General features: G+C 42.2%; 1 protein-coding gene across 2 annotated transcripts in view; it reads right to left on the minus strand.

Annotated features, from left to right (window-relative positions):
- Positions 1–21,842, minus strand: part of LOC137417009 (uncharacterized) — a 93,331-nt gene that overhangs the window by 11,411 nt on the left and 60,078 nt on the right. For both annotated transcript variants that reach the window (XM_078781646.1, XM_078781645.1), the window contains 8 exons: positions 21,424–21,683; positions 20,688–20,730; positions 18,841–18,975; positions 18,540–18,717; positions 10,947–11,122; positions 4,285–4,354; positions 2,100–2,191; positions 654–682 (listed from right to left, as the gene is read on the minus strand). In XM_078781646.1, the coding sequence (XP_078637772.1) occupies positions 654–682; positions 2,100–2,191; positions 4,285–4,354; positions 10,947–11,122; positions 18,540–18,717; positions 18,841–18,975; positions 20,688–20,730; positions 21,424–21,683 (983 nt within the window). The remainder of the gene's footprint in view (positions 1–653; positions 683–2,099; positions 2,192–4,284; positions 4,355–10,946; positions 11,123–18,539; positions 18,718–18,840; positions 18,976–20,687; positions 20,731–21,423; positions 21,684–21,842) is intronic.

A 21,842-nucleotide genomic window follows, 5' to 3' on the forward strand; every position in this document is an offset into this window, starting at 1 on the left:
AATAAAGCTGCAGAAATACACATTACTATCACTCCCACTCCTTCCCTGTCCAGCCCTGTCCCACCATGTGACTCTTCCTTCCACGCTTCCCTTCTGGCACAAGCTTTGACACATCTTGCACTGCTGGAGTGCATAATCACCGGAATATTCTGTTTTCACTTAACAAGATGTTTCCTTTTAAAAACTGTACATCACCGAAGCTTGTGAAATGTCCATAAAGAAGAGCACAACATAGTGAAGGTGGGGCAGTGGAGGACAGGTGGACATGGCATGGACAGATACACTAATGAACTGAGAAACCTTTGGATGGAGTGGCTGCTGCTTGCGTCATTACCTGGAGCGTCGCTCTGCTGCTGATGTAGTGCTCCATGTAGGTTTGAGCAGCAATTTATAATTTGCTCAGGATGCCGGCGATAACTCGCCTATTCTTCGCAAAGGACACTGTGGGATCTTTTCCGTCTACCAACTAATGCCAGCAGGCGGGACATGAAATGAAATAATGTGTGGTTGGCATGTCATAAGCCAATGGGCCTGGTCTCTTGTGTACACGTATTTTTAAAAGCAAACATAACCTCTGTTGCTGAATGAAGAGTGAAGCAAAAACATCAAATGATTTATTCCTTCGGTTGATAATGATGAACACACAAATTTACCTGATATTGTTTTCCATCCTTTATACAGCCTGAAAAAAGGGGGAGTGGATAAAGAGGATCAGGATTCAGAACAAGCAACATGAGGTAGCAGCAATACTTGATAAATGGAAACAAATCGGTTATAGAACTATAAAACAAGAATAACGAACTATAAAAGTTGTGTTGTGATGTCCACTCCGGAGGTGCAGTCTCCGAGGTCACCACATATGAGGCCGGAAGATGCTTCTTCAAACATTTATTGTTGATGTCTCGTGAATTTTAAAAGATATCAACAAAATAATACATTATGTTCTGTTCAGGGCCAAGGGCCAAGGGCCATCTGTTCAGGGCCATCTCCCCCCCCCCCCCTTCCCACGCCTCCTCCCCCCCAAGCCCTCTCCCTTCCACACATCTCCCTGCTCTCAAATGTTGTGTTTGTGTGCTTCCCCTTCTCTCCCCATCTTGTTTTCCGCTCCTTCTTTTTATATATTTTGTTTGTCTGGTCGATTTGTTTGTGAAGTAAATGTTAGCTCTTTCACGAGCCTCGATTCAGTATACAAAAAAAAAGAAAAAAAAGTTCAAGGCATAGGCTTTGCCAATGCCGATAGACGATGCCAATGCAGTCAATAGGTAGATAATACACTGAGCGGTTTACCATTGCTCTCACCAGTGGTAGTCATGTCAAGAATAGAAATTTTGGATGCGGTCTGGTACAAAATAACCATCTTTTTTCAGAAGTTACGATGGGATCTTTCATGTCAACGAATGCTAACCCTCAAAGTATTCTATGGAATTTAAAGCTGTCAACATTATTGACAACTCCCTCATTGAGGCCTTTGCACAAGGCCTGTTGCTATCACGTCACAGACGGGTCAGTGGTCATTGTTTTTTTTATTGCCTCTTCTCCTCTCCTTCAAGCAGGCAGTGCACCATATCTCACGGCACCCTCACCACACCCACAATATTTTATACCTTCATTAACCAGTCCTCACACAACCCTCTGAATTGCAGAGCATTGTGTTTCACCCCCCTTCCCTCTCTTTTGCCATCAATTAGCTCATTGCATTGTTTGTTGCACTGATCTGCAGCTCCACTATCACTATGCTGCCTTCTAGCATTTGTCAACTTGCTCTTCCATGAGCCTCGATTTTTGTATAAAAAAACGGTTTATATTTGGTTTGGTAATCAGACACAGACAAGAGAACTCAAAAGGAAGTGAATAACCTCTGAGCTCTCCTGGCAGCCCAAGATGACAGGTGGATTCTAAAAATTGATTGAATATACGAATGAGATTGCCTTCAAAAATGTAAGTGGTATGATCCCACCCCCTTCCAAATAACAAGGTGGTGAAGAGGAATGGCGAGGCAAAACCAAAGCGAGCTTGCTTGAATTTAACTTGATATTCGTTCTCATTGTGAGCGTACACTCAGTAATAATGGCAATCGTGCTGTAGAGTGAGGGACTCACCGCAGGAAGTGACGCACGCATCTGATCTTTCATTTGGAGCCATGGATTGTTCCGGGCAGAAACAACCTTCAATCATCCCTTCCTTCTCACGCCTGTCAATGATTAAATGGAAAGATGGTTATGCTTATCGGTGTACGAAGTGGGGAACACAAGATTGATGATGTGCAAGAAACTGCGTGGTTAGAGGAGAGAAGTGTTGTGCATGTCAGGGGCGTAAGTGCGTGACTACGTGGAATTGGACATAGACATGTTGGCTCCACAAATTATCTGCAAGTGTAAATCTAAATGAAAGTATTGTAGCGGTTACCGCTGGATGTACATAATCGCCTTGCACCGGCCAGAACACGACCAGACGCGCCTCTCCCGGGCATGCCCGGACTCACTGTTCCCGGGCACGCCCGAACCTCCCAGGCACGCCCGGTCTCGTCTTTCCCGGGCATGCCCGCTCTCGCCTTTCCAGGGCTCGCCCAGAGCGTCTGGGCATGCCCGCTATCGCCTTTCCAGGGCTCGCCCAGAGCGTCCGGGCATGCCCGCTATCGCCTTTCCAGGGCTCGCCCAGAGCGTCCGGGCATGCCCGCTATCGCCTTTTCAGGGCTCGCCCAGAGCGTCCGGGCATGCCCGCTATCGCCTTTCAAGTGCTCGCCCAGAGCGCCCGGGCACGCCCAGCCTCGACTTGCCAGGCCGCAGCCAAACACGCCCGGGCAGGTCCAGACTCGCCTTTCCAAGGCTCGCCCTTGATACACGGGCATGCCCGGTATAGCTTTTGCCGGGCAAACTTCCCGACATAAATGTGTATATATATTGTTGCCCGATAAACGGGCTTGTCAGAATACCTGAGCTGTTTTGTTTCAATAAAGCAACTCGGACGAATTCCGTCTTTGGTCGCGTCAATTCTTTCGACTCGCGTTGGAGCGCAGTTCCTTCAGTATCCTCATTTCACTCATGTGGTTTATCTGTTATTAAAAGGAAAAGCGTCCGTCTGTGTGTCCGCTACGTTTAATTCTAAAGGGCCCCTGCTGTTGTACAATACTAAAATTGGTACCGTTGGAAAACTAATAATCAATTTACTTGGAATAAAAATTTTTGGCAGTTTAATTATAAAGATGTCTGTTTTGAAACCACTCCATTCCGGGAGGAAAGCGGAAGAAACAGGACTTGGAGCTTCAATGCAACAGTTTCAACGGTACAGCAGGAGGAACCCTTTAGATTTCAGAATAAAGCGTGACTGACATGGAAGGAGCACACAAAATTATTTATAGTAATACTTCTCGAAGCAATAAAAAATATATACTGTATAATAGTACACGGAAGGAGGACACACACAACAAAAACTGCAGGCGACGATGACAGTAGCATGAGCCACAACGACTACGTGTTTTTCACATGTTTCACTTCACTTTACAAACCCCGGCTCACATGGAAATCTGAACTGAAAACTTTCCGAATCCATAAAGCCTTTTTTTATTGATAAACTAGCCGAAAGCACCCGGCGTTGCCCGGGTTCTTTTTGAATGAATTTAATACTGTAATTCAGCTTTTACTCGTGGCCGTAGAAGATTGACTACTATAATTCAGCTCAGCTTTTAAATGTGAAATGGGCCCAGCCCGGCCGAGGCGGCCTCGTCCGACCTCACCACCTAGCCTATAACCTTCCCAGGGCCCGTCCCGACATTTTTAGTTCTTTTTGAATGAATTTACTACTATAATTCAGCTTTTACTCGCGTCTGTAGAAGATCGACTAATATAATTCAGCTCAGCTTTTAATTGCGAAATGGGCCCAGACCAGCCGAAGCAGCCTCGCCACCTAGCCTATAACCTTCCCGGGGCCCGTCCCGACATTTTTAGTTCTTTTTGAATGAATTTACTACTATAATTCAGCTTTTACTCGCGTCTGTAGAAGATCGACTAATATAATTCAGCTCAGCTTTTAATTGCGAAATGGGCCCAGACCAGCCGAAGCAGCCTCGACCGGCCTCGCCACCTCGCCTATAACCTTCCCGGGGGTGCTCCCGACATTTAAAGTTCTTTTTGGATGAAGTTACTACTATAATTCAGCTTTTACTCACGGCCGTAGAAGATTGACTACTATAATTCAGTTCAGCTTGTGAGGGAAAACGAGGAAGAAAACATGGTTGATGAAATTTGAAACAATAAACAGATGAATGAAATCCTCAAAATGACGTACTTGTCAGAGCAGGTGGGTTCCAACGCTGGACCACAAGCTGAGTAGGACTTGTGACTTGGACACTCCATTGCTGTCGAGAAACCAAGCAAACAACTCAACTTTTAGTTGGAATAGCAATATCGTTTTTAATCATCAGGAGTTTAACCGTTATTGTAATATTTTGTACAGCAAGCAAATTTCACAGAGAAGTTTGTACTTATATAATTTACAGGACAAGGACATTCTGAGACTTCAGTCTTAATATTATTATAATCGACAAGTGGCTGTGGGTAGCATTATTTGCTGGGGGTGCGCGCATCTGTGCCACTGATGCAGTGCTCCTTGTACGTAACAGCAGAAATTTGGAACATATTCAGTGCGCTGGAGAGAGCTCGCCTACTCTTTGTGAATAACACCGTGGAACTTTCAATGGAGACTTCAGTATATTTGAACAATAATTACAAGGACAACGAGTAGACGATGGGCATTAATCACCACGGTACAGTTCATGGGATTTGAAGATAATTTTCAGTATTATTTGATGGGAATGCCAAACAGGCCAACCCATAAAAACATACAGTTCCTAATTCCAGCAAAGGGATTAACGGCCTAGATTTGCGGCACATCTTGAGAGAAAAAAACACGAATATAACAAGATTAAGGTTATCTGCCACAAAGGATCACAAAATGCTGACGTTTTGGGCTTTCCCCTTCGTCAGAGCAAAAGAGGGACTTCTATCCTTTGTGGCAGATAGCTTTAACCATTTTATTCTCGTATTTTTAGGCAAACCCATAAGGATGAGCAGGACCTAAGGGGCACCTGAAAATTTAAACTAGTTTGAGGTCCAAGTCATGAACACTTACTCCTACATTTTAAAATAGTTCAATAATGCAATAATAATGTAATTAATAATAATTAATAATTCAATAAAACAATAGCTTTAGAAAGAGCACAGATGAACTACTCCTAAACTCATGAACATCAAAATAAACTTATAACTTTCATTTTTTGAAATGCGCAGCTTTACAAACACGTTTCTTCAATTGTAGTGGCTGATTATGTAACGGGAACTTCACTTCAATCACCTGGTTGATCAACAATGGCATGCTTGAGTGGTTCTGTATCGGGATCTTTCTCTTTAAATAATGACCCTCATAATGAAATCCTTTAGTTCTCGTGGTTAGACATTCATTTACTGCTGTCGATAGCCACCTTAGAGGCTTCTGACAGGGAAAACAACAAGAAAATTCAGATGCCACGCCTGCATTTATGCATTTATGGGATGAGCTTGGTCGATGTCTTGCATCGAGGAGATTAACGGCTGTCAACCGGCAAATGCTCATTCAAGGCTTGCAGGAGGAGTGGGACAGACTTCCCCAGGAACGCATCAGACGCCTGGTACAGAGCATGCGTCAGAGGTGTACAGCCTGCATCACAGCTCAGGAAGGACACACACAATATTGAGGACTGCTGTCATTCTGTCCTTGACTGTTAGGAGTGTTGTGTCCATTCCTGTGTCATTTTGTTTTGACTGTATTCAGGTGCGTGCCTTTGTGTTGCAGGTTGCTGTGCTGTGACTTTTGTTGCACCACCCCTTGTGATATTCATGCTTTTTGTTTTTTGTGATTGAGGCAACCTCTTGTTTATTGACATGTGTTCAGTAAAGATAGCTGAACTTTATCTGTGTTCAAATATTTTTCATTTTTGCATGGAGGATTTCAATGAGTGTCCTTCTAAAGATTCGATAAGTATATTTTGATGTTGAGTTTATATACATACATATATATATATATATATATATATATATATATATATATATATATATATATACCATTACATATATATACCATTACATTACATATATATCTCTCTCTTCCTCATATGTGGTGATTTCAATTACCACCATGCCAGTTGGCTGGGTGTGGGTACCTCTCTCACCAGCCATGGCTCTTCAGCAAAGGACGTCTGCGACTCACTGGGACTGACACTATCTGTCAATTTCCCGACCCAGATCTCAGTCAATGGAGCATCTTCTCTTCTGGACTTGGTTATGACTAACTTCCCTGAAAATGTCTGCTGCTCTTCTTCTGCTCCAATCGGCTCATCTGATCATGTGCTTGTCAAAGTGGACATCTCTCTGACCATTCTCAGAGAGCCTCCTCAGCGTCGACGAGTCTGGCATTTCACTCAGGCCAACTGGCACGGTCTTCAAGCAGCCATCAATCATCTGGACTGGTCTCCCATCTCTACCGCCTCTGACATCAACTCATCCTGGGAATTCATTCAAAGGAAATTGCTCTCTCTCATGCACAGATTTATCCCATCTCGTCTTCAGTTGTCATACCCTTCCTCCCATCCATGGTACGCGGAATCTTGTGGTGAGGCTGTTGCCCTGAAACAACTTGCTTTCGTCTCCTGGAAAGCAAATCCAACGGAAGGAAATCTCATTTCCTTTCACAAAGCCCGAAACAAGTGTGTGTACACCCTCAGGAGAGCCAGGAAACAATATCTCACCGTTCTCAAGACCGAACTCTCTTATCTATCTCCCTCTTCCAAATCCTGGTGGCGTCTGGTCAAATCTGTTTCTGGTGTTTGTTCCCCCTCCATCCCCTCCCTCACCTCAAACGGCTTAACGGCTGACTCCGCACGTGAAAAAGCTGAATGCCTCAACTCTGTGTTTGCCTCTAAATCTTGTGTCCCAAACCCATCCCTCTCTGTACCCACCGTACCCAGTCGTACCCAGCTGCTCCTGGACTCTGTGTCCTTTCCCCCTGACAAGGTGGAAAAGTTTCTGTCAACCCTCGACTCTGATTCTGCAACTGGTCCTGACGGCATCAGCCCACGGGTCCTAAAATCATGTTCTTCCGCTCTTTCACTCCCTCTTTCTGTTCTCTTCACCCTCTCTTTTACTCAAGGTCATCTGCCATCTGCTTGGAAAGCAGCCAACATCACCGCTTTGCACTAAAAAGGTGCAAAAACAGATCCTAGCAACTACAGACCAATCAGCCTTCTCCCAATTATCAGCAAAGTCATGGAATCCATCATTGCTTCAGATATGAAATCTTTCCTCTTCTCCAATGGCTTGATCTCTGATCATCAATTTGGTTTCAGACCTGGTCACTCGACTCTGGACGTGCTGCTTCTGCTTTCTCAACAATGGATGGAGGTCCTCAATGCCAAACAGGAAATTAAAGCTGTCTCCCTTGACATTTCACGTGCCTTCGATACGGTCTGGCACCCTGCTCTGCTCACCAAACTCTCCTCCTTTGGTATCCATGGAAATCTCCACGCATGGCTGGCGGACCTCCTCTCTGGTCGTAGTCAACGTGTGGCCCTGAATGGGTTTCTCTCATCTCCTCTTCCTGTTCTGGCTGAGTTCCCCAAGGTAGTGTTCTGGGCCCTGTGCTTTTTCTGGTCTTCATCAATGATCTCTCTGACTCTCTTGAAAATCCTCTCTATCTCTTTGCTGACGACTCTACTCTCTGTCGCTCCATTCCTCATCCCTCAGATCGGCAGTCTGCAGCCTCCTCACTCTCTGCAGACCTGGACAAAATCACAGACTGGGCAAACAAATGGAACATGTCTTTCAATCCTGATAAATCTCACACTCTTACGATGTCTCTCCGAAAAGACCGACTGGACAACCCTCCCATCCACTTTCTGAATAATCCTCTCCAAGAAGTTCTGTCACTCAAGCTTTTGGGTCTCACTATTTGCCATGATCTTTCCTGGGAAAACCACATTTCAAATCTGGCCTCCAAAGCCAGTCGCCGACTGGGCATCCTCCGTCGTGCGAAGTACTTCCTTGGCACACCTGAGCTCCTCACCACATACAAGGCTTTCATCCGCAGCTCTATGGATTACTGCTCTCCCCTCTGGTCTGGTGCTCCTGCCTCACACCTAGCTCGTCTTCACGCTGTTGAAACCAAAGCATTCAGAATCATTGGAATCTCCCCCGATGAAGCTAACTCCAAGGGCCTTTCACTCACTCACCGCAGGCAGGTTGGTGGTCTTTCCGTCTTCTACCGACTCCTCTCTGGCCTTGCCCCTCCCAGCTCTCTCTGGGCTCTGTCCCCCAAATATTCCTACAGGTCACACAAGATCCCCCTGCAACCCTCTTATGGTTAAACTGCCAAAATCAAGACTTTCTGCTCACCTTCACTCCTTCATTCCTCTTTTCTCCCGCCTCTGGAACAAACTCCCTCACTCTCTTCAATCCCACTCCACCCTCCAGGTCTTTAAAACAGCTTTTCACCACCATCTCTTATCCTCCCCCATCCAAACCCTTGATCTTTTCTACCCCCGCTAATTTCGGTCCCCTTGTGGTTTATACCTCTCCCCCCCCCCCCCCCTTCCCACGCCTCCTCCCCCCAAGCCCTCTCCTTCCCACACTTCTCCCTGCTCTCAAATGTTGTGGTTGTGTGCTTCCCCCTTCTCTCCCCATCTTGTCTTCCGCTCCCTCTTTTTGTATATTTTGTTTGTCTGGTTGATTTGTTTGTGAAATAAATGTTAGCTCTTTCACGAGCCTCGATTCAGTATACAAAAAACAAACAAAAAAAAAAACAACATATATATATATATATATATATATATACATATATATATATATATATATATATATATAATTACAAATACATACACATTTACAGATATATATATATATATGAATGAATGAATGATCGTTTTAAGGCCATTTTCCCCGCTAGAGCGGGGGTTAGCCTTGCGGGCCCCATGACAATCATGGTTCCCTGTTTGAGGCAATGTTTTATGGCCCGATGCCCTTCCTGACGCCAATCCTTAGTTGCACTTTTTCGATGCGCAGGGATACGGTGTACCTATTCTAAACCAGGGTACACACCGGGATCATTCATCCCAGCAAGCTGGTACTCAATTTGCCGACCTCAGAAGGATGACAGGCTGAGTCAACCCCCCTGGCGTTAATTCAGCGATCGACCGGGATTCAAACCCAGGATCCTAGGATCCCAAGCCGGCACCCTAACTGCGAAGCCAACACCAGGCAATAATAAGCCAATATACATACAATTACATATAAATATATACATGCATATAAATACAATAACATATACGTATATATATATATATATATATATATATATATATATATATATATATATATATATATATATATATATATATATATATATATATATATAATATATATATATATATATATATATATATATATATATATACATATATATATACATATATATATATATATATATATACACATATATATACATATATATATATATATATATATATATATATATATATATATATATATACACATATATATATATATATATATATACTGTATATATATGTATGTATATGTATATATATATATATTTATATATATATATATAGATATATATATATATATATATATATATATATATAACTGTAAGAAATAGTAGAAACTCCAAAGTACGAGCAGGGCGTCTCATTTGTATTGAATAAATAATCGTTAGATTAAATAAGACGTGGACGTAGCTTCAGGACGTCGATCTTTAATTGTCGACAAGCTTTCGACCAACAAAGGTCTTCTTCTGAGTCAGCCCCAAGTCCCCAAGTTCCAACTTGGGTCTGACTCAGAAGAAGACCTTTGTTGGTCGAAAGCTTGTCGACAATTAAAGATCGACGTCCTGAAGCTACGTCCGCGTCTTATTTAATCTAACGATTATATATATATATATATATATATATATATATATATATATATATATATATATATATATATATATATATATATAAGCAAAGATTTGCGGTTGGGAGTAAATCCAAATGACTCCATGGTAAGATCTCCAACCTTTAATTGAACAAACAATGACTCAACGTTTCGATTAACAACATGTGACAAAGCCACACGCCTCCATCAATCTTCCTCAAGAGTGATAAAATCATCTCAACATCCCCTTATATGCAAAGTGGGCGGGGTATATGCAAAGTGGGGTGGGCAAAGCTGGAGAGTCAATTAAACCGTATCACACCGCTCTCGTGAACTGAGAACGTTACTGACCAAATTCAAAAATCAACCGCATATTAACGGTTCAAAATAATCCTGTAAGCAATGCTGGATTATAACTCAAGTGTTTAGAAAATCAGGAACAATCATTACATTTAATTAAAAGTTAAACTTGTGAACAATTAAATTGTAAATTAAATTAAAACTGTAAATATATTAAAGCAAAAATTTTTAAGATAAAATAAAATTGCCGTAATATCAAGATCATCACATGTGGCCCTATGCGGTAAAGGGGAATGCGGGAAGGGCGGGGGGGGTTATAGGGGGGGATAAAATGGGGGGGGAACCAGAGGGCGGGCGGAAGCGGAGGGGGGGGGGGGGTTTGGGAGAGGGGTGGTTTGGGGGGAGGGGGGGCAAATTGTCCGAATAAAAACCTTGTGTGACATATTATGTGGACTCGTTGTTCAAAGTACGGAATGTAAGCAAACGTTGTTGTTGTTCGTTGTTAACGTTGTTCAAAGTACAATGTTGAGATGATTTTATCACTCTTGAGGAAGATTAACGGAGGCGTGTGGCTTTGTCACATGTTAATCGAAACGTTGAGTCATTGTTTGTTCAATTAAAGGTTGGAGATCTTACCATGGAGTCATATATCTATATATATATAATACTGAGTGCAAGTGGGCTACTCACGACATTTGCCTTGCGTGTAATTTCTCCAATCCACACAGATATGATGTGCAGCACAAAGTTGTGCTACTAGCTTCAGTGTTGAGCACAGGAAAGTGCTATTCACGAAGCACTGATCATATTGACAACCCAGCTTGTATGGCTTCAGGTTGACTACTTGGCCGCAGGCTTCGAAGACTCTGGTGTTGGAATGAATAAACAACAGGATTGTTGTTTGATGAGATTTCAGGTACACACAACAACCTAATCATAAGCAAAATAAAACATAAAATGGACTCCCCATGAGAGCTGAAAAAAAGATTCATCAGATCTCATTAATAAGTTCAAGAGATTTTAAATAGCTATAAAGGCAAAAACAGTCGAAACCTGTTCTATTAAAACTGGCAACATAATCACCTTTATTCTTGAGGATTATGTGGGGAAATGACATGCCCAGACCAGGAATTGAACCCAGGTCCTCTGGAAAACCGTACCAGTGGTCTGCCATCTGAGCTCTCTGGGCGACCCTGGCTGAGCATGCAATTTTCCCATGTATCAGATGTATTCCTGGTCTGGGCATGTAATTTTCCCATATATATCAATGTAATTATTTAATCGTGCTCATTTACATATGTATATATATATATATATATATATATATATATATATATATATAATTATATATATATATATATATATATATATATATATATATATATATATATATATATATATACATACATATATACATACATTTGTGGTGAGCAATACTCCTTACAGAGTGTTGATGTTGGCAAAACAGTTTTTTGGCAAGAGTTAAAAAGGGGGTATGACTCAAGACTGGTGTTGCTTACTCGTAGAATGTTCATCACAGTGTCATTTATAGGTTAACGACAATATACTGTGAGACTGAATTTCATTCATGTCGACCCAGAGTTATCACCCACCCCCCCCCCCCCCAACCCCCCATGAGGATCATCATCTTGTCACCATTACAAGAAGGAAGCGCTTTTCAACGGTATGGTCTCGATACAATGACCTGCAAATAATTTTGAATTTTGAGTTCAGAACTTCAGGCCACTGATATGAGGCCCAGACAGACACTGCTCCAGATCCATCTTAATACAGTGTCATTGTCAGAAGCGCATGCAATGAATAACACATCACCATTGAAGGGTGAACAGTTTGCGCCACATTCTTTTCACCAATGCATATATAGACTCTGCCTAGACTTAAACGATTGAAGAACCAGAATTTTTACAGCGTAGTCCATAGTGCAGAGCCGTCTAGAACAGTGTTTGTCCGTCTGTATGTATGTATGTATGTGTGTATGTATGTATGTATGTATGTATGTATGTATGTATGTATGTATGTATGTATGTCCCCTCAAACGTATACTAATCAGAGCTGAGAATCTTGTCACATGACAGGGTGATGTGATTACGTCTGATGTCATTACGGCCGTGCAGCGGCTGACTCACTCCCACGCACCACCATTTTGATTTATATGCCGTTCATGCCGAACATATTGTCAAACCTCTCATATATCACAACTGCTATGCTCTACCTTCACGTTTTTCATTCAGTGTGAAACACAAACAAACCGATTGTTAAAATCACCATCAAATATCGAAAGCATAGACGTTACGTCTCTTCCAACAATACGTATATAGGCTTCGGCGTTATCCTTCACCTTCGGACCGCTTCGGACAAATTAATCCCAGATTTCTTAATACTGTAGTGTATCGTTTCAGTAGTATCGTTTTCGTAATAATAATAATAATATAGTAAATACTAGTACCCTCCTGCAAAGCCGCAATGAGCCGGCGAGGCCAAAGCCTCTTGCCACTATTTTACCCATCACTATGGCATCAGTAGGTTAGGTAGTTGGTAGTAGGTAGGTGTAGTAGGTACCATACCTAGTTCAAAATGACACCATTTGCATTCTGGATGAGATTAAGATTTATAAAATTTCCTTCTTGATTAATTCGGTGAATTCCGTCTCAACTTCGGATATTTCCGACCGTGAAAAACTATCCCCTACGGCTGTGAGATTTCTAAAAAATAATTATTCGTCAATTTTAGAATATCTGACGCCGTTTTCAGCCTCCGAAACGCGGTAATCAGCTTTTTTGAAATATTTTTTGAAATACTCGAATCTCATTGGTTCCGGTGTTTGGTGACGATTTTCGTTGAAGATAACCAGGGCCCGTGCGGGCCCGGGGAACGAGGTTGGTCTTAAAGTATTTTAATTACAAATTAGAGGTGCATAAGATGGTGAATCAACAAAAGATGGGTGAAACAAACTCCTATTGAACTTTTTCGTAATTTTTTATGCATACATCCGCATCCGCAAGATGGCGGCCTCCATGGAGCGATTTGGTTTTTGAAATATTTTTTCAAATGCTCGAATCTCATTGGTTCCGGTGTTTGGTGACGATTTTCGTTGAAGATAACCAGGGCCCGTGCGGGCCCGGGGAACGAGGTTGGTCTTAAAGTATTTTAATTACAAATTAGAGGTGCATAAGATTGTGAATCAAAAAAAGACGTGTGAAACAAACTCCTATTGAACTTTTTCGCAATTTTTTATGCATACTTCCGCATCTGCAAGATGGCGGCCTCCATGGATCGATTTGGTGCGTCAAAGCTTCGAAATTCTCAAAGGATTCAGCAAAATCTGGCTTTTCAACATAATACGTACGCGTTCATTCACAACACCGGCTTCGCCGGCTATAATCCTAATACTTTAATCCCAATGTCGTGAATGGAAGGTTAATGGATTGAAGCGATGGATGGTTCTTGATCAATGAGGAGCAGTGTTTGGCACTAATATGAATAACCGAGGAAGTAAGGAATTCACCTCGGTTTTTTTTTATAGTAAGATCATTTTCGAAATAATGATAACGTAACGTTAATATTATAGTAAATCTAAGCGTAACACTAATCCCTTCATAGTGACTGCAAACCTACTGGTAGTTTAAATATATCATGTTCTACATACTAGTACCTGACTGCAAAGCCGCAATGAGCCGGCGAAGCCAAAGCCTCTTGCCACTATTTTACCCATCACTATGGCATCAGTAGGTTAGGTAGTTGGTAGTAGGCAAGGTAAGTGTAGTAGGTACCGTACCTAGTTCAAAATGACACCATTTGCATTCTGGATGAGATTAAAATTTATAAAATTTCCTTCTTGATTAATTCGGTGAATTCCGTCTCAACTTCGGATATTTCCGGCCGTGAAAAACTATCCCCTCCGGCCGCGAGATTTCTAAAAAATAATTCTTCGTCAATTTTAGAATATTTGACGCCGTTTTCAGCCTCCGAAACCCGGTACCGTAATGAGCTTTTCTGAAATACTTTTTCAAATGCTCGAATCTCATTGGTTCCGGTGTTTGGTGACGATTTTCGTTGAAGATAACCAGAGCCCGTGCGGGCCCGGGGAACGAGGTTGGTCTTAAAGTATTTTAATTACAAATTAGAGGTGCATAAGATGGTGAATCAAACAAATATGGGTGAAACAAACTCCTATTGAACTTTATTCGCAATTTTGTAATGCATACTTCCGCATCCGTAAGATGGCGGCCTCCATGGAGCGATTTGGTTTTTGAAATATTTTTTCAAATGCTCGAATCTCATTGGTTCCGGTGTTTGGTGACGATTTTCGTTGAAGATAACCAGAGCCCGTGTGGGCCCGGGGAACGAGGTTGGTCTTAAAGTATTTTAATTACAAATTAGAGGTGCATAAGATTGTGAATCAAACAAAGACGGCTGAAACAAACTCCTATTAAACTTTTTCGCAATTTTTTATGCCTACTTCCGCATCTGCAAGATGGCGGCCTCCATTGAGCGATTTGGTGCGTCAAAGCTTCGAAATTCTCAAGGGATCCAGCAAAATCTGGCTTTTCAACATAATACGTACGCGTTCATTCACAACACCGGCTTTGCCGGCTATTAAAGTCATGGCAGTTTTGTGTCCGTTACATCATTACGTCTATGATGTCATTATGATGGCTGACTCCACCGCCAGACATTTTAATTTACAAGTAGGCCGACACCCGATCACTACGGGAGCTGCAGAAAGGGTCATTCTTCTTTGGGATATATAGATTACAGTCGATCTATGGTCGGGTCTCAAGAACATTGGGTGTGTGTTGATTTACCAAGTTTCTTGTGGAGAGATCGCCAAGTGGTTTAAACATTCGAGCAAGCATTCCATTCAAAACCGTTAAGGAACAGCTGGCTTGGCAAGCGCAAGCTAGCTGCTTGGTAATGATAATGTAACGATAACGAGCACACCTCCAACCATAAATGAGCACACCTCCAACCCTTGTGTGGTATATAGATTACAGTAGATCTTCGCTCAGTTCTGTAAGTAAAACTTCCATCATGGATGTCGAGATTCCTCCAAATTTCTTTGTTTAATGTTATAAACAGCATTAGCGACTGTTTAAAAAGCTAAACATATGTATTTGTGGTTTATAATATATTACAAGCCCGGCTACACCGCTGTTAGACTCTTGGTCTTGTTTTTTGTATACCAAGTTGAGGCTCGTGTACGAGCTAACACATAGAACACATAATTTGGATACAAAGTGGAGATTGGCTGCAGAACTGATATTGCCATTGTCATCACTAGGGCATGCCCGTACTATATATATGCCCGTACTATATATCTATCTAAAATTATATCCCCCCCCCCTCTATTTACATGAAATGGTTTGGTCCATTCGCAACGCCAAAGCGAACGGCGAACGGCTTGCGAGTACAGTGACAATCCCCCCCCCTCTATTTACATGAAATGGTTTCGTCCATTCGCAACGACCACAGAACCCCCCCCTCTATTTACATGGAATGGTTTGGTCCATTCGCAACGCCGGCACACGCGATCGTTCGCTGCTCTCTGATTGGTTGAATCGTTTTTTGGACATAGCTCGGTAAGTAATTGTCCGATTAATATGAAACCTTGAAAAGGCACATCCTCGGGTCCCCAGCAATATACCTGGCAAGTTAAAAGTATATCGGACCCGTGGTTGTCGAGAAACAGCGGTCACAGACAGACAAACGTACAAACGTACAGACAGAGATTACTGGAATTATAGATAGATTCAGAGGGATGCTATCAACAGTCTTCTTTACGTTCCTTCATGGATGAACAGGGACTTCACCTTCATGGATGACAATGCCCGTAAACACCACGCGTCTGTCGTCAACGCTGCATTTTAGGACAATATCACTCGCATGAACTGACCTATGCAATCTACGGACTTAAATCTGATCGAACATGCTTGCAACATCCATGGGAGGCATATTTGAAGTCGCCACGTCTGTCCACAGTCTCTCGAGTGATTGGTAGCAGATCTGGTCAAATAATTGTACAACATGCCTACACTGAGAGCTGGATCATGTGATTGGGTCAATAACACATGTACAAGCTTGCATTGGGGTCAATGGTGGTAACACACGTTGTTCAAGCCATTTATCACAATGTACAGTACACTTGTCTGTGATCAGGTGTGGCCTGGAATCATCATCAATATATACGCGTCTTTCAAGCAGCCTTGCTGGTTTTGTATAACTGAACTTCGTGCTTTCAGTCTTCAACTCCAGGATATGAACATGTTTGAAACCTCAAAACTTTTTCCTTAATTTAGTTGTGAGTCGTATTTCAAAAAACCAACTCTCAAGTACCGTAAAATGGGGGTGAATAGGGACAGCAAGGTGAATAGGGACAGCAAGGTGAATAGGGACACAAACTGAAAAAAGTTCGGAAACGTTTTTCGCTGAAAATTGATAACCATACTGATTTGTTGATATTTGGGTTGAAAGTGTTCTCTTGTTTTTTTAAAAAGCAACTTATAGTCCCTATTAACCCCATATATGGGTTGAATGGGAATAAATAGGATTTTTACCCGTTTTACGGGCGAATAGGGACAGTCACTAATACAAAAAAATAATAATCAAGAAATAGGGACAGTTTGGAGAAACTTTTTATCCCATATTTTTTTTCATTGGCACCGTGGTTTATATTATGGGTGCATATTATGTGCATCCATCTGAGCGATCAATTTAGCAATAAGTTGGAAACTCAGGATTGTTTCTTGATTTTTTTTTTTTTGTATTAGCGACTGTCCCGATTCACCCGTAAAACGGGGTGAATAGGGACAGCCATAAAAATCCTATTTATTCCCATTTAACCCATATATGGGGTTATAGGGACTATAAGTTGCTTTTTAAAAAACAAGAGAACACTTTCAACCCAAATATCAACAAATCAGTATGGTTAGCTATCAATTTTCAGCGAAAAAAGTTTCCAAACTTTTTTTTCAGTTTGTGTCCCTATCCACCTTGCTGTCCCTATTCCCCCCATTTCACGGTAATCATAGTTTTCAAAATGGCCGTGTGGAGCATGATTTGCCCGTGGCACTGCTGTCCTGCTGATGCAATGTCCTCTGTAGGTGAGAGCATTCCTGTGAGAGCAGAAATATGGAATACGTTCAGGATGCCCGCGATAGCTTGCACACTCTCTGCGAATGACACCATGGGATCTTTAACGTCCACCAACTAATGCTCACAGACAGCATGCCCAGTTTAACGTCCAACCAATGTACAGCACACACAATGATGCTTTTCCCTGCTTGAGAAACACGAGGAAGATCGTTTATAGCTGGGTCGAGATTCAAACCCAGGGTACGTAGCTCATAGGTGAGCGAGTGCATAGACAGTATCTCTAGGCTTCCCTGCTGGTCCAGTGTATAGGATCTTCATCATCATCAATCATCGTCGTTTTATGGCCGGTTCCATGCTTGCATGTTTATGCCGTGGTTCATCTAATGGCTGCTTCGTCAAAAGGAATATTTGAGGCATTTTAATTTGCGGCCGGATGCCCTTTCTGATGCCACCACAGAATCAGCTGGACACCTCGACTTTGTCTAAAGAGACATACCATGCAAGGCAGCAGGGGGATTTACAATCAGAGTTTCCTTCTCCTAGGTGGACTGCCTACCAAGGCTACAGAGCTCCACCTACCCTGGTCGGATTGGTGCGTGTCACAGCAAGTCCTCACGTGGATGGCCAGGACACGACACCTCCAGGGTAAAAACCTTCTCCGAGATCCTGGAGATATTTAGCCATTGCCCTCAAGAGCACTGTTACCATGGTACAGCACCAGGGGATAGTCTGAGAAAGTCTTCGTCTTAGCAGGGGTAAAGGCCTATGTACCGGAAGTTAGGGCTTACGCGCTTGGGCGTAACCCCCTCCCAGAGCCCCCCACCCTGTGGTAAACCACGTTGCACGCTACTACAACACTATACGCGTACACCTGCCCTGTGAAAAAGAAAACACAAGCACCACACCATATGATGTCAATCGTTAATATATTTGTGTATCCTAGACTCAATTGAGGGATATAAAAAGAACACAGTATATGCATCCGGGGTAGTACTTCATGAATGGCATGAGGTGCAGGTTGAAATGTCTTTAGTGAACAACGTGGAAATTTTAGTTTTGGCTTGTTAGTGAAAGCTATCTTTAAAGGGAAGCAATTATTATGTCCCTGTTGTTTACATGAGCATGTCCACAGACAGACAGACGGACAGACGAAGATCTACAGACACATACTTGCTGTCAAGCACAGAGCAAATGCCTGATGGTACACAGGTTGGTGTCGCTGTACTTGTTGGAGGTGGAAGATAATTGCAATCACTGGTGTTCCATTCCCTTGCCATTTCAGAGCACGAGGAAACCACCGTTCCACTTGGCAAGCGGCAATCGTCACTTTTATTGTTGTTGCAAACACCTGCGGTTCAGCAGTTTCACACAGGTGGTTTAACTCACACGAGAAAATCTACAGTGATACTTGCATCAACATCCTGATAACTCAAGGTACTGAAAAGTGGAAAAAACAATTGGGTTTACTCACCACATTGACCTTCTGTATTCCCAGAGAACTCTGTTGGCAGAAGCTGTACGGTGATGGTACTGAAACTAAACGTGATATTGGCAAAGTTACCAATGGTAATTCGCGTAACTCCATGATTGGAAATGCTCACATTTCCTGAGGGAGGGGAAGTGGGGCATGGGAGGCGATGGACAAAGCGACAGATTATATGTATGTTTTAAATGATCAGTGTCACCCCTGCTAGCAGTAGTTGGTGGACATGAAAGATCCCATTTTAAATGATCAGTGTCACCTCTGCTAGCAGTAGTTGGTGGACATAAAGGATCCCATTTTAAATGATCAGTGTCACATCTGCTAGCAGTAGTTGGTGGACATAAAGGATCCCATTTTAAATGAGCAGTGTCACCTCTGCCAGCAGTAGTTGGTGGACATTAAATATCCCATTTTAAATGATCAGTGTCACCTCTGCTAGCAGTAGTTGGTGGACATTAAAGATCCCATTTTAAATGAGCAGTGTCACTTCTGCTAACAGTAGTTGGTGGACATTAAAGATCCCACTGTTGCCGTTGGTGAGCAATGTCCATCCAGCACCCAGTACAAATTCCAAACATCTTCTCTAACCTACCGGGGCACTGCATCAGCAGCACAGCCTTGCCGCATTGCAATGATGCAAACCAGCAGCCATGTGACGTGCACAAAATGAAATGAATTATGATCTGGGAAGTGTATAATCAGACTAGGTTTGTGGTTTTGAGGAAAGTTATCGAAGTGTAAATCTTAGAATTTCAACAACAGAGATGCTGGATGGTGCAAGATACACAATGTCTTTCGTAAAGAGTGACGGGTTTTTACTGGCACCTCGAACAAGCGACAAAGTCCTACCCAACTATAACGGCACTCACTAGAGAGCATACCTCCGCTTGGTTGGCCATATCACTCAATGGTGAAGACTCATTTAAAAAATTATACTAGCTGGATCCGGATCCGGATTTTCACCAAAATTGAATCGATTCTTCCTTGTCACAGACGCAACCTGTCGAACAAGTTTAGTACAAATACATTCATAACTTTTTGAAATATCCCACTATGTATCGTTTTTGGCCCTATCTCTCAATAGTGAAGAATCACTTAGAAAATGAAATAATCCTCATATCCGAATCCATATTCAGATCTTCACCAAAATCGAATCGAATCGTACTTGTCAGACATCCAACCGGTCCACCAAGTTTCGTCGAAATCCGTACACAACTTTTTGAGATATTCTGCTATGTATCGTTTTTGGCCCCGTCTCCCAATGGTGAAGAATCACTTTAAAATTCAAATAGCTGGATTCGAATCTTCATCAAAATCTAATCATTTCGTCTTTGTCACATACGCTACATCTCTACCAAATTTCGTCCGAATCCGTCCACAACGTTTTGAGATATTTTGTTCACAAACAAACAACCAAACGGACAGACAAACAGACACGGGTGAAAACATAACCTCCATCCACTTTTGGTGGCGGAGGTAATTAACGTGCAAAAGCCGTAGTGATAGTAGTAGTATCAGTAAAGGCTGAGGATAAGCAACCTCTTTCTAATACCCCCTATTATGTAAGAAATGTTCAATTGCAACTACCAATAGAAAACTCACTCATGGATAACCCAGGATGGTCTTCTTTTTTTCTTTTTTTTTTTTTGTATACTGAATCGAGGCTCGTGAAAGAGCTAACATTTATTTCACAAACAAATCAACCAGACAAACAAAATATACAAAAAGAGGGAGCGGAAGACAAGACGTCTTCACAAGCCAAGTCTTCATTCACTATAGCTAATGAGATGCCATGTGCAAAGGTGAAAGGAAAAAGGATGATGATAAAATCTTACCGTTTTGGTATGGTGGGATAATGGTGTCGTTATTTACTTCGACCTGAAGAAAAAGCATGAAATACAGCATGTTGTTACATTATTGTCTAAAAAGTTGTCAACGTAAACATAATCAGCCTTCTGAATGGTAAAGGCGTCACAAAATGATGTTTCTTTTCATAAATGATAGAAGTTCACATGCCTGACTCACATTCGGAATGAAGTAAGGAACAATTTCGTGACAAAATTCACCCCAGATCCACTTTTTTGAAATACCGACTTCTTTCCTGGAAGTCCTAGCAGTGTCCACGTGTTGTTTTTTTTTTTTTTTACCTCTCCCCCCCCCACCCCTCCCATGCTTCCTCCTCCCAAGCACCTCTCCCTCCCACAGATCTCCCGATGTCCCTGCTCTCCATCTTGTTCTCCCGCGCCCCTTTATCATATGTTTTATGTTGTAGGTGTCATCAGTTTGTCTTTTTTGTGATCAATGTTAGCTCTTACACGAGCCTCGATCTCGTATACAAAAAAAAGAAAAGAAAAAAAAAAGGCAATGACTGACACATGATTCAGAACAAAGACGAATTGTGGGATTTTGAGGAATCAACAAGGTGATCAAATAATGTCTAAATGAAGTAAGTGATGACATAGTAAGGGGTGGGTGTTATAGTTTCAGAGGAAATGGATAGAACTGAAAAGTCGATGTCACCGCAGTTCATCGTGTAATCCATTGAGTTGCAAAAGAGAAGACGCTGCTCACCTTGACGGTATTAATGCCTCCTACTTGGATTGTGCTCATCGAGTAACGATTGCCATCGTAGGTGACCATGACAGCTTTTGGGCAAGAGAGAGGATGACTCATGGGATTGTTTTGGCATTCCGTTGTATTCACTTCAACAAGGAAGTCTCCGTGTCGGGATTGTATCTCCCTCACCAGAACGTACGTACAGACACCCTGGAAGGTGTAGTATTGACCGTCAAAGGTGACGTAGTGTGGATCACCATAGGATAAACATTCACCTTGAGGAAGAAAGAGGCACAACTTCATCAAAGGCCGGCTTGACATATATCGACAGCAAATGCTGCAATCACAAAACCCTGGTCCTACTATGACTACGACTACACTAAGGGTATGGAATAATTCATTCATAATTCAACAGAGCAATGGGTAGAGAGGAA

This window comes from Myxine glutinosa, chromosome 7 (genome assembly GCF_964187855.1).
Source record: "Myxine glutinosa chromosome 7, kmMyxGlut1.1, whole genome shotgun sequence".
NCBI classification, from domain to species: domain Eukaryota; kingdom Metazoa; phylum Chordata; class Myxini; order Myxiniformes; family Myxinidae; genus Myxine; species Myxine glutinosa.